The following is a 12,451-nucleotide window of genomic DNA, read 5'->3' on the forward strand; positions in this document are numbered from 1 at the left end:
GGAGGTTGATTGTTGATCATACTTTAAAGTGTTTGATTTATCTTGTCTTATTGGCTGCTACTTTATAATAATTTTGGTGTTGTTCATACTTTAAATGTGTGTCACTGTGTTTATTTGTGATTTTGATTTATGTATAATTTGTTTCACATATGAAACCAGGTTTAACTATATAGATACTTACCTTTATTTTTTCTAATACAGATAAACGAGGATGGTTGGTGAGACTACAAAGACAGGTCAGCGTAAAAGGAAGAACAGTATTATGGTATAGTTATCGCATGATCATATGCCTATATTATCCTTTTACAGGATTTATTGTTGGCCCTTAGTTGATACATGTAGTTGTAACTACTAGTAAATTTACAACAGAAATAAATCTTTTTTCTCATCCTTTGTTTGCAAAGCTTGTGTGGTTCAAATTTTTAGCAAAAATGGCAGGTGAACAAATAGTGAAAAAAAAATGAATGGAGGATTTATGAAGAGGATATATGCAGTCTAGGTGTATATTAAGGGTTGATTTCTGTTATCAACCCCGAGCTTTGTTTATTTCACTTAAACCCTTAAATTTTCTCATTTACCCCAAGTAACGCCATCAATTTTGATGGCTCACGTGCCAAGCACGTTCTATCTGTAAAAGAAAGAAAACGCCCCTCAATTTATGAAAAAGTACCCTTTTGTAAAAGCGCCTTTTTGTCAATTCCTATTGCTGGGGTCTAAGAAAACATATTTTTGGGTGGGGGTGCGCGCGTGTGTGGGGTGTAGGAGGGAGGGGGTAAGGGTAAGACACCTAAAAGCTCAGGGGCTTAAGTGAAAGGACCCTTATAATAATCAACTACTTTATCAATCAAATTGTCAGAAGTAAATTTATTGAAAAAAAATATTTCCTTAAGAAGAAATTTTGGAGTTTCCATTTTGTAACTGTAGGCAATGCTTGCAAGCAACAATTTTATTGTTTGGCCTCCAAAATTTTTCCTCAGGTTAATGCAGTCTTCAGAATAGGTTACTGTAGTGGTATTTTAATGCTTGCAAGCAAAAATATTTCCTCAGGTTAATGCAGTCTTCAGAATAGATTGCTCCTCATTTATGGTAGACAACCTGAATTTTCCCCTGTTCTTATTTTCTTTGTTTTGGGGTTTGAAGTTTGCTTGTGCCAATTCGCTAGAAAGTGGAGGTTGAAGAAAGCTAAATTGGAGATGTTGCGTTTGAGGCCAGTTTCATAAATTAAGCTGCAAAGATAATTAAAATTATTAGATATCATAAGTCCTACAGTTTTTAGGGGATTTAATAAACTAATTTTGCTAAATGAAAACATTTCCCACATTCCATCAAGTTCTTTAGCAGGTAGAATCCATTCATTGAAGCTAGAAAGCATCTCGTCTCCACTAGGTTCCTCAGCAGGATCATCCTCACTAAGCTGTCAATATGTATACTTTGTAATGTTCAATGGTATATACTACTTAGAAAAAAGAAGACAAAATGTATTGGAATGCACTATCATGCGATGATGATATGTTTGCATGCAGGCACTCGATAAACCGATAAGGTATTTTTGGTAGAGCTTAATTTCAGAATTCATGAAAGCTTAATTAATGATAGTTTAATTGGAGTACCTACTTCTTCTAGGTGGATAATTATGCGAGGGATGTGAATGCCATGGAAGGCCTTACGCAAGTCAATCAAGAAGCTCCCCAAGATGGACCAGTTCCAAATATTCATATTCCTGAAGAAGATATGGTCCAAGAAGATGATACAGCTGAAGATGCACCAACACAAGATACAATTAAAGCTGCAAGAGGCATAAAAAAGAAAAGGGGTCCAACAAAAAAGAAAAATCTTGCTAGGGACCCTGCGAACCGAATTCAGATTCAATTTACTGATTCTGGTGAACCATATGGACCCGGATCAGTACACTTGTCATCGTTTTTGGGCCCTCTTGTATGAGAGCATGTTCCTGTAACACTTGATGATTGGAGGAACCTTGATGATGGTCTGAAAGTTGTATTATGGGAAGAAGTTCAGGTAATAATTTACTATCATTTTACATAAGCTATCTAACATATGAAAATCTCCTTCAATATAGTCCTTCAGCTAATAATACTTTCATGCATATAAAATGCTGGCAAGATTCATATTAGAAGAAGAATGGCAAAAGAATGTCATATTTCAATTGATGAGATGTCTTTGGAGGGCCTCAAAATCAAGACTAGTTGCTCAAATACGAGCAACAAAGAAGAAGGAACAAAGACTTCAGCTCAAACCAGACAACATACCATCTTTAGCAATTTGGAAGAAATTTATCAAGACAAAAACAAGCCCAGAGTTTAAGGTATGTTTTTCTGAGATAATTAATCACTAGCTTATATTAAGAGATGTTATTATGATAAAGGACCAATGTCTCCAGGTCAAAAGTGAAAAGTTCAAGGCATTAAGGCACAGACAAGTCCCACACACTTGCAGTCGCAAGGGAATGGTTCGATTAACAGCTGATATGGTAATACATTATACATTAATATATGTTTTCTTAATGATATATATGTTGTACCTTTCAGGATAAGCTTAAAAAAATTGAAACTGCTACACCTTCATCCTCATCAACTAATGTGAGAGAAGATGCTCTTTCTAAAGTATTAGGAAAAGATAAACCTGGGCGATTAAGAGGAATGGGAAGAGGAGTTACTATAAGCAAAGTATCTTTCTTACAAGCCAGAGACAAACATGTGCTCCAGCTAAAAGAGGAAAATTCTGAATTCCGAAATAGAATACAACAGTTGGAGACTGTGATCCATAAATTAGTTGGAAATCATCAGGTACATCTATATAACTTTCAATTAAAGGACTTGTATTTGCCATCCAAGCCATTATTTCATAAATTAGTTCACATCATATTTTGTTATCTTCTTTTTTATTTTTTTCTGTGAAAAAAAATATCTGGAAAATTACCCTTGGCATCAAAAAGAGAAAATGAGGATGTGGGTTCCTTCATTTATGTAGGTATTTATAATTGACGTTATTGATACTCTTCTTTGTTTTACACTAGCCTCTGCCATCCTATTGTTTGACTGCTGGTCTGGTTAGACTCTGGAGTTCAGTTTTATCTTTTATTTTTTATTTTTCTGCTAGCTACTGTTTTGCATATTTGACTGCAGTGGTATTATGGACTCTTGAAAGCCAACATGTATAAAACGATATTATTTGATATGAGTATATATATACAAGATCGGACACAAAAGTTTATTGTGTTGTTTTTGTTCTCTTCTGCTTCCTCATGTACGTCTTCTTCGTTGAATTAATAGACTCATTCCTTTGGACCACTGTGACTATGCAAATAAACTTTCCCCTATTTTCCATCATAGTATATATTCTTGTCACATCTTGGATGCAGAGATGAAAGTGACTTGCAAAAGATGAGAACATGAACAGAGGGAACCTTCATTTATGTGGGTTCCTTATCATTTTTAACATGCAGGTTTTCTTGCTTCTTTCCCCCTCCTTTTTTGGAGGGATGTTTGTATCGTCCATTTGTGCCAACACTACTAAGGCTGGTCACACAGACCAAACTTGGATCCTGGACTGGCTATCAAATTGTATAGAATAACTTACTGAAAATCCCATACTATCAACACTTGACAAAAAAACCTTCTTATTCTATTCGATTCGATTAAAATTTCTTCTGGTTATTGGATTCAACATAACAACCTCTACCGTCCTCAGATTTGGCAAGAAAAACCTTAGGATCTTGTATGTGACATACGTGTACCATCTAAACTCCAGTAGAGAGGTTCTCTTTGCCCATCATGAATTTTGTAGAAAGCTTCCTGGTATTGCATCTTGCGCGCAAGATGCTATTGAAGTTACTAGAGAAAGAGTTTCTCTGCGTATTTTAGTATCAGCAGAGGTTCACTATGAAGTTTTCGAAGCAATATTTGCCTGCGGATCTGTGATCATGCCAAGCGACAACGTTTGTGGGTTGTAGGGTTTGATTATGTGACATGTTCTAACTGGGTACAAAGCAATATTTTTTGCTTACCGAAAGGGACCTTTTTTTTTCTTTCAATTCACGCCCTTATAGTTCATATGAAATGTAAATATTTTCTTTTGTTATTGGTTATCACGCATCTTGAATATCCAACTTCTCTTCCTGTTCCATCAACTTTATTCACGTTTCTCTTTACCCTTTGGTTATTGGAGTTGAATGAAATGTAGTTCAGTTTTGTCTTTTATTTTTTATTTTTCTGCTAGCTACTGTTTTGCATATTTGACTGCATTGGTATCGTGGTCTCTTCTGCTTCCTCATGTACGTCTTCTTCATTGAATTAATAGACTCATTCCTTTGGACCACTGTGACTATGCAAATAAACTTTCCCCTATTTTCCATCATAGTATATATTCTTGTCACATCTTGGATGCAAAGATGAAATTGACTTGCAAAAGATGAGAACATGAACAGAGGGAACCTCATTCCCATGCGTCATTACTGTTTTGGTATATAACTTTTTCATATGCCTGTTTGAGAGAGGGCCTCATTGAATTCAGCCTTGTTTCGTTTATAAATTAGTTACCGGTCTTTATAACTAGATTTGCTAACAATTATTATTAATAATATTTTTTTTTGAGTTGTTAGAGAATGCAGAATGAGGAATATGAAGATGAGCAGAATGGGCCCGAAATTGATAAGACCAGTCCTAAGGTAAATAAGTCAATTATCTAGCATGTTTCTTTTTAATCGATTATGAGGTATAAAATTTGAAAATTGCATGTGTTATTATCCGGATAGAGTTTTATGTTCTAATTATAGTCTGATACATTGTAGAGTATGTGCCCTAAACCACATGACAAGTGCAAGCTTTTAGATTAGTGTGGAATAGATGAGGTTGTAGCTGAAGAACGTTGGTGTTCTAGTGACCCAAAGGAGCTTGTAAATCATGCTCGTCTTGGTCCTAATGCAATTGAAGTGTTGGTAGACATTCCAAACAAACCAGAAGCTTTTCTTTGGAGGCCTACAACTAATATGTTCTGTATGCAACAAGCTCAGGGGAAGACAATAGCGTGGCCAGCTGATAAGGTGGTGTTCCAAATCAGTCATCAATCTGACAATGAAGACAATATATCCATGCATTCGGTAAAATAATTTTTAGCTTGCTCATTTACTTTTATTACTCATATTAGTTATCTTACATATAAATAGTTAAGTCGAGTTTGTTTGTTTTCATTGATTGGTAGAGTAAAAATATGAATCATATAAAGTGCAAGATCTTCAATTGGACCGGAAAAGATGAAATTGTTGCTGAAGGTCGTTGGGTTTCCAATGATTCAAAAATGCTTGTTAATGGCGTTCCTCTCGGACCTAATGCCATGATTGTTTGGGTTGATGTCCCGACAAGTCCTGAAGCTTTTTTATGGAGACCCACGCCTGACATGACATCTATTGAAGATGCTATCGGCACTAAAGTAGCGTGGCCTGCTGACAAGGTTGTATTGGAAAATATCTCAATTAACAATGTGGAATCTACAAACATATCATCTCCTTCGGTAACCTTTTTTTCTGATACTATCATTATTTTGAAATTTGATTATACTAGTTTCTTTTCTATAATTGATATCACTGTTTTTGTATTGTTGCTAGAGTGTGAACAACTCAAAGAAAAAGTGCAACTTGTTAGATATTGGTGGCTCGGGAAAGATAGTTGCTGAAGGACATTGGTCTTCAAGTGATCCGAACCAGGTTGTTCACTTCGTTCCTTTAGGTCCTAATGCTATGCGTGTTTGGGTTGATATCCCTAGTATCCCTAGTGCATCTTTTTGGAGGCCGACATCTGAGTTAGAATGCATTGAAGATGCCGTTGGTACGACAATAGCTTGGCCGTCAGACAAAGTTGTTATGCTTTGAAAAGCTGGTAAGTTATACATAATTGGTGACTACTTTAAATGCTGTTGTGGTTAGAAAGTGCACTTGGTTTGCATACTCTTTTCTGTGTGATACTGATCTCAGCTTCTATGCTTTACCCTTACACTTGGTTTGCATACTCTGGTTAAGCTCACATCCATGTTGCTGCTGATCTCATGCGCCTACTATAGCTTGGTTTGCATACAGATCACACCATACTCTACACAGAACTTGATTTATGTACTAAGGTTTATAATTGATACTTTATCTTTTGTTATTAGTGTTGTTTTCTACAGTTGTTTTCCTCTGGTTTTTGTTATTATCAGATTAATCTTTATTGCTTAGTTATTCTAGCTCATATACTCAAATTAAACAGGAGAGCATTTTTTCTTTGAGTTTTGTTCAAATGGACAACCTGTCCTGTTGACAATAAGCTACATGGCCTAAAACATCTGCATATATAATCATGTGTTCTTGAGGACTTCAAAAACGTGATTTTATTTTTTGTGTTGGTGAACCATTCATTTGCCACCTTTTACTGTGCTGTTAGAGGTCTATTCTTTATTCGAAATTAGTAACATGTAGATCTTCAATTTGATACCATATCACACACTTTGGTATTGAATATAAGTACATAACTAAGTCAATTATAGTTTGAGAGTATTGAGCACATATGCGCTTTTAGTGCACATCATGTATTTATTGGATCTCCCTGCCGTAATTTGTGAGGTCAGTTCCATGTCCCTCCTTCCCTTTCCCTCTCCTCTTCCTCGTGAACACCCAAAACCAACAGCACTGTTAAGGCCAATTTTCTGTGTTGGAATCATAGACAACAATCCATTTTACTAAGCCGATCAAGTTTTTTTTGTACTTCTGGTTTTATTACCTACTTCATAGTAAGTTATTCTTTATGCACCTGTTGGTCCTGGTCGACATGATTATCTCAAAATTTCATCGTTTATCTTTTGTTTTCATCATTATTAATATTTTGGTGATAGGCTAGCCTTATGCAAGTGGGAGCTCCATCGTATGCCTGTTAGTTAATTGAAACAACCAATGACAATATACTGGATTTCCTCATTTTCCCCCTTGTTATAATCAATCCCTACATTCTCATGTTATGCATTCATTCAGTATGCAAGTTGTTTACTAGTCACCCAAATTTCTTATGCATAAAGCATAATGGTCTGAGTAGCTGTCCTCCAGAGTTTATTGTACATCTTTAAGGGACGCTTTTAAGTGTAGCAGTTATTCTACTATAGATTGCCATTGTATTTGCTCGTAAATATTTAGAGTAGGTCTAAGTTTCTCACTTCCTTGATTCGGAAAAGATACTGTGGTCTAGACGATATACCATTTTTGAAGTGAATTTGAAGCATAAGAATCTCTAGTAGGGCTTGGTCTAAATAAAGCTGATTTTCTAATTTTATTATCCTTTTGGAACTCCAGGATGGGACTGTTATACGTGGTCAGAATGAAATATCACATCCTACTGATGGACATTTGACAGTGATAAGCAAGGTAAGCAACATTTGCTCCTTGTATTATACATTTAGCAATCAGCTATATCAATTATGTTTACACCAATATTCACACAAGAAATTAATGCTCAAGCCTTATATATCAATATAGGGAAATGAGACCAGCTACCTGGAGAGTACCAGCTGCATGCTGACCCTGAAGGTGAATCGCTTTCACCCTGACCATAAAGAAAAGCTATGGATCAGAAAGAGCAACCTAACCATTCAAATAAAGGTATTGACTCTCTTTGCTATCATTAAAGCCAGTTTTTCATGCAGAAATTAATAAAGAACAAATTATTGTCTTCGTATTTTCATTAATAACAAATTTAAGATTTTTTTGGCGGTTTCTCCCTGGTGCACGTTAGCAGGTAATTTTCTGCCTGCTAACTTGCGCCCCCGCCTGGATTTGTGATGGCAAAAATCAAAAAGAAAAAAGGAAAAAAAATCATGGAAATTAGTTTGAGATCTTCAAATTCAAGTTCGATTGCTCCTGTGAATCCTGATGATTCCGATTTTGCTGAAGATGGATATGTCTCATCTGAATCGGAGCTGATGGGATCTACGGGACCTAGGGGAGAGAAAAAGAAGATTCTAATGGCGGATCTGCTGAATTCTGTTCCTGATGTTCTTGATTCAGGAAGGGGAGTAAGAACGATGAAGGAGGAGATGTCTAAATCACAAGGATCTACTCAGAGGCTTGCTTCCCTGCCCTATCTTGATTCAGGAAGGGGAGAAAGAACGATGAAGTCTATGGAGGAGATGTCACAAGGATCTACGCCCTATCTTGATTCAGGAAGGGGAGAAAGAACGATGAAGTCTATGGAGGAGATGTCACAAGGATCTACTCAGAGGTTTGCTTCCCTGCCCAGTAGGTCAATACTTTCTTCTAAATCTTTAAAGAATATGAGTGGATCTTGGGCTGATGATGAAGTCTTGGAGGTGGAATCTTTGAATTCACGTACTTTGAATGAAAAAGAAGACTCTGATATTTTGAATCCTGCTGTGGATTTGACTGAATTGAGGAATCTTGATAAGGATAGTACTAAAGAAAATGATGAATTCCCTCCTTTAAATCCTTCACAGTCTGAGCAATTTCTGGATCCTGTTAAAAATGAGAAAAAGAGCTGGATCAGTTTCTTTGCTGATAATAGAAAGATAAGTAATGGCATGGCTTTGGATTTTATTCCCCCTAACTCTAAAGATTCTGTAATTTTTGAAGAAGAGGAATGGAAAGAAGGAGAATCTATATGGAAATTATCTCTCATTGGTCAGGTATAAGGGATTAATGCCAAATTTAAGGATATGGAAAATTTCATTAAGAAAGCTTGGTCTCCTCTGGCTACTCTAGAAATTCTTCTTCTTAAATCAGGACTTTTCCTGTTCAGATTTAATACTAAGGAAGAAATGAATGATATTATGGAAAATGGCCCTTGGTTCTTTGGATCAAGACCTATTTTACTTAAATTCTGGACAATTGAAGAAGAAACATAAAAGAGTTTTGAAAATACCTATTCTATATGGATTCAGCTGCCAGGGTTAAGGTTGAATTTGTGGAATGCTAAATGTTTGAGCAAAATAGCAAGTGTAATTGGCAAACCAATAGCCACAGATAAGCTCACTGCCAATAGACAGAGGCTATCATATGCTAGGGTGCTTGTGGAAGTGAAAATGCCTTCAATGTTGCCAGATCATATTTCAATACAAGGGCCAAATGGCAAGATGATTAATCAAAGAGTACAATATGAATGGAAGCCTAAATGGTGTGATTATTGTAAACAATTGGGACATGATGCTAAGTTTTGTAGAAGACAGGTCAGAACTCAGAGATGGGTTCCAAAAAATCCTGGAACAAAGGAAAATGTTCAGGGGGGCCTAAATGCTAGCTTATTGTCAAATTCAGGCTCTGAAAATCCTGTGATACAAAATACTGATTTCATGAAGTCTGTGCATGGAAAGGATCATATCATTCTTTCTAAGGGGTCAAACCAATCTGAGTTGAGGCAATCTGAAAAAATTCTTGTGAATACTCAAAATGTGCACAATGTGCACATAGCTGGGAAATGTTCTGAATATATTGATAATCAGATACAAGATGGGCAAATAGAGAGAGAAGGATTATCTTTATTCTCAATTGAGGAAAATCCTGTTCATGTTGTGCATAGTTCACAGACTAAAAAACTTGTGCATGTTGTGCATGTTTCTGGAGCAAACACTGAAAATAGAGAAGAAGTACATCCTGAGGCTTCATGGACACAAATACAAAAGGGAAGAAATAATAGCAGGCTCATATCTAGTAACTCTTTCTCTTCTTTGGCAGCAAAAATATGTGATCTGGATCCCTCCACATTGGACAGAGGGAGTAAAGCTAGATTGAAATGAATTTTTCCTTTTGGAATGTAAGGAGACTAAATAAATCCCCTAAGCATCATCTGACTAAGCAGCATATTTTTCAGTATCATCTTTCTTTCATTGCTTTACTTGAAACAAAAATTAAGCAGGCTAACATACCAGTAGTAGCAAAGAAGATAGCTGGTAAATGGAAATGGATTTCTAATGCACCAAATAATGGCAAAGCCAGGATTTTACTTCTATGGGATCCTGATATTCTTAATATCCAAATTGAGCACATTTCTTCACAACATATTACTTGTACTGTTAAGTCTGTGGATGGTAGGGTAGACTGCATTATATCCTCTGTATATGGTTCCAACCATCAGGGCTGTAGGAGAGATTTGTGGACAGAGCTTTTTCAAATCAAGCAAACTGCTGGGAATTCTCCATGGCTTCTTTGTGGAGATTTCAATACTATGATAAATGATGAAGAGAAAATTGGAGGTGTAGCTCTCACTGATACAGACACAAAAGACTTCAGGTCTTTCATAGAGGATTGCCAGCTTTTACATATGAAAACTTTGGGTAATTTTTTTACTTGGAGTAATAAGCAAGACCAAGATACTAGGGTCTGGTGCAGATTGGACAGAGCCCTAGTGAATGAAGCCTGGATTCAAAGGCATATTTCTAGTCATGTTGAATTTTTATCTCCAAATTTTTCAGATCACTCACCTGCTTTGGTCTCAGTATATGAAGAGAAAGATAGAGGAAAAAAGCCTTTTAAGTTCTTTAAAATGTGGACAACTCATGACAATTACTTGCCTACAGTGAATTCAATATGGCAAACACAGATAGTTGGTTTCAAAATGTATTCAGTCATTTCTAAACTCAAACTTCTAAGGAGTGCTCTGAAGGAACTCAACAGGAAGCATTATGCTAATATCAGTGAACAGGTCTTAAGAGCTCATCATGCTTTGGAAGATACTCAAAAAAAATTACAGGATGACCCTTTTAATTCTGCTCTTATATGCCAAGAAAAAAGTTGCTTATCTACTTATAGTAAACTTTTGAATTGTGAGCTATCTTTCTATCAGCAAAAAGCAAGAATTCAATGGAGTATCAAGGGGGACAGATGCACAAGCTACTTTCACTCAGTAATCAAAGCAAACAGGCACCAGAATAGAGTACTAATTCTCAGTAACAGCAGGGGAGAAAGAATTACTGAAAGTAAGGATATTGCTAATGAGCTCATCAACTACTTCAAAGGTCTCATGGGTACTGCAGTTCAAACAATGGCTCCTGACATCAGGGTTATAAAAAATGGTCCATGTTTGGATGAAAATCACATCAGGGATCTTAATGTACCTATAACTAAAGAAGAAATCAAGAGAGCAGTGTTCTCTATGGCCGATAATAAATCATCAGGCCCAGATGGTTATGGAGCATCTTTTTTCAAGACAGCCTGGTCAGTTATTGGAGATGAATTAACTTCAGCTATTGATGAGTTCTTCTCTACTGGAAAGTTACTTGGTGTTGTTAATTCAACCTCAATCACCTTGATTCCTAAGTTACAATGTCCAAACACCCCATCTGATTTCAGGCCAATTTCATGTTGCAATTGTATCTATAAAGTCATCTCAAAGATTCTTGCAAATAGGTTACAATCAGTCATGGGGTATCTCATAAATGAAGCTCAAATTGCTTTTGTAAAGGGTATGCATATTACAAATAATGTCCTATTGGCTCATGAATTGGTTAAAAACTATAATAGAAAGCACATCTCCCCTAGAGCCATGATTAACATTGACATAAGGAAAGCCTTTGACACTGTTAGTTGGGATTTTATTAAAGAAATTCTTCAAGGTTTGGGGTTTCCAACTGTGATGGTTGACAGAATTATGACATGCATATCTACCCCCAAGTATTCCATCTCTCTCAATGGGTCTTTACATGGATATTTCAAGGGTGAAAGAGGCCTACGACAAGGAGATTCCCTCTCCCCATATCTGTTTATTCTGGCTATGGAATATCTTACAAGAAGTCTGGACTTTCTGAATCATGACAGGGATTTCAAATATCATCCTAAGTGTGGAAGGCAAAAAATAACTCATCTAATCTTTGCGGATGACTTATTACTCTTTTGCAAAGGAGATCTTCTCTCTATTCAAAAAATTTATCAATGTATCACAAGTTTCAGTCAGGTCTCAGGCCTGGAGGCAAATCCTAGCAAGAGTGCAATTTTCTATGGTGGAGTTGGAGATTCTGTGAAGGCAACAATTCAAAATTACCTGGGCTTTTCCGAAGGCAAAATGCCTATCAAATATCTGGGAATGCCACTTGTGTGCAGGAGGCTAACAACTCTTGATTGCAATCCTCTCCTCAGCAAAGTATCCAGTCAACTTCAGAATTATTTGAAGGTTAAAAAGCTTTCATATGCAGGCAGATTACAAGTAATAAAAAGTGTTATCCTGGGCATACAAATATATTGGACCTCTTGCTTTGTTCTCCCAGCTAAAGTCCTCAAAAAAGTTGACGAGCTCTGTAGAAATTTCCTATGGGGAAAAAATGATCATTCTACCAAACCTGCCCTAGTATCTTGGGACAGAGTTTGTTCAAAAAAAACATATAGAGGCCTTGGTATCTTCTCAGCTACAATCTGGAACATGGCGGCTGCTTTGAAGATAATTTGGGACATACACACTAATAAGGAATT

General features: G+C 36.3%; 3 protein-coding genes across 3 annotated transcripts; all 3 read left to right on the top strand.

Annotated features, from left to right (window-relative positions):
- LOC109846907 lies at window positions 206–1,941 on the top strand. The gene is made up of 2 exons (XM_020416144.1): window positions 206–265; window positions 1,624–1,941. Exons 1-2 carry the CDS (start codon window positions 212–214, stop codon window positions 1,939–1,941), a joined length of 372 nt encoding a protein of 123 aa, XP_020271733.1. The 5' UTR covers window positions 206–211.
- Window positions 2,661–7,690, top strand: LOC109846908. Its single transcript, XM_020416145.1, has 4 exons — window positions 2,661–2,807; window positions 4,622–4,687; window positions 7,334–7,405; window positions 7,517–7,690. The coding sequence occupies exons 1-4, from the start codon at window positions 2,661–2,663 to the stop codon at window positions 7,688–7,690; spliced, it is 459 nt and encodes a 152-aa protein (XP_020271734.1).
- LOC109849641 lies at window positions 4,972–5,901 on the top strand. The gene is made up of 3 exons (XM_020419497.1): window positions 4,972–5,119; window positions 5,221–5,529; window positions 5,624–5,901. Exons 1-3 carry the CDS (start codon window positions 5,009–5,011, stop codon window positions 5,885–5,887), a joined length of 684 nt encoding a protein of 227 aa, XP_020275086.1. The 5' UTR covers window positions 4,972–5,008; the 3' UTR covers window positions 5,888–5,901.

Source organism: Asparagus officinalis, chromosome 7, assembly GCF_001876935.1.
Source record: "Asparagus officinalis chromosome 7, Aspof.V1, whole genome shotgun sequence".
Taxonomy (NCBI): Eukaryota; Viridiplantae; Streptophyta; class Magnoliopsida; order Asparagales; family Asparagaceae; genus Asparagus; species Asparagus officinalis.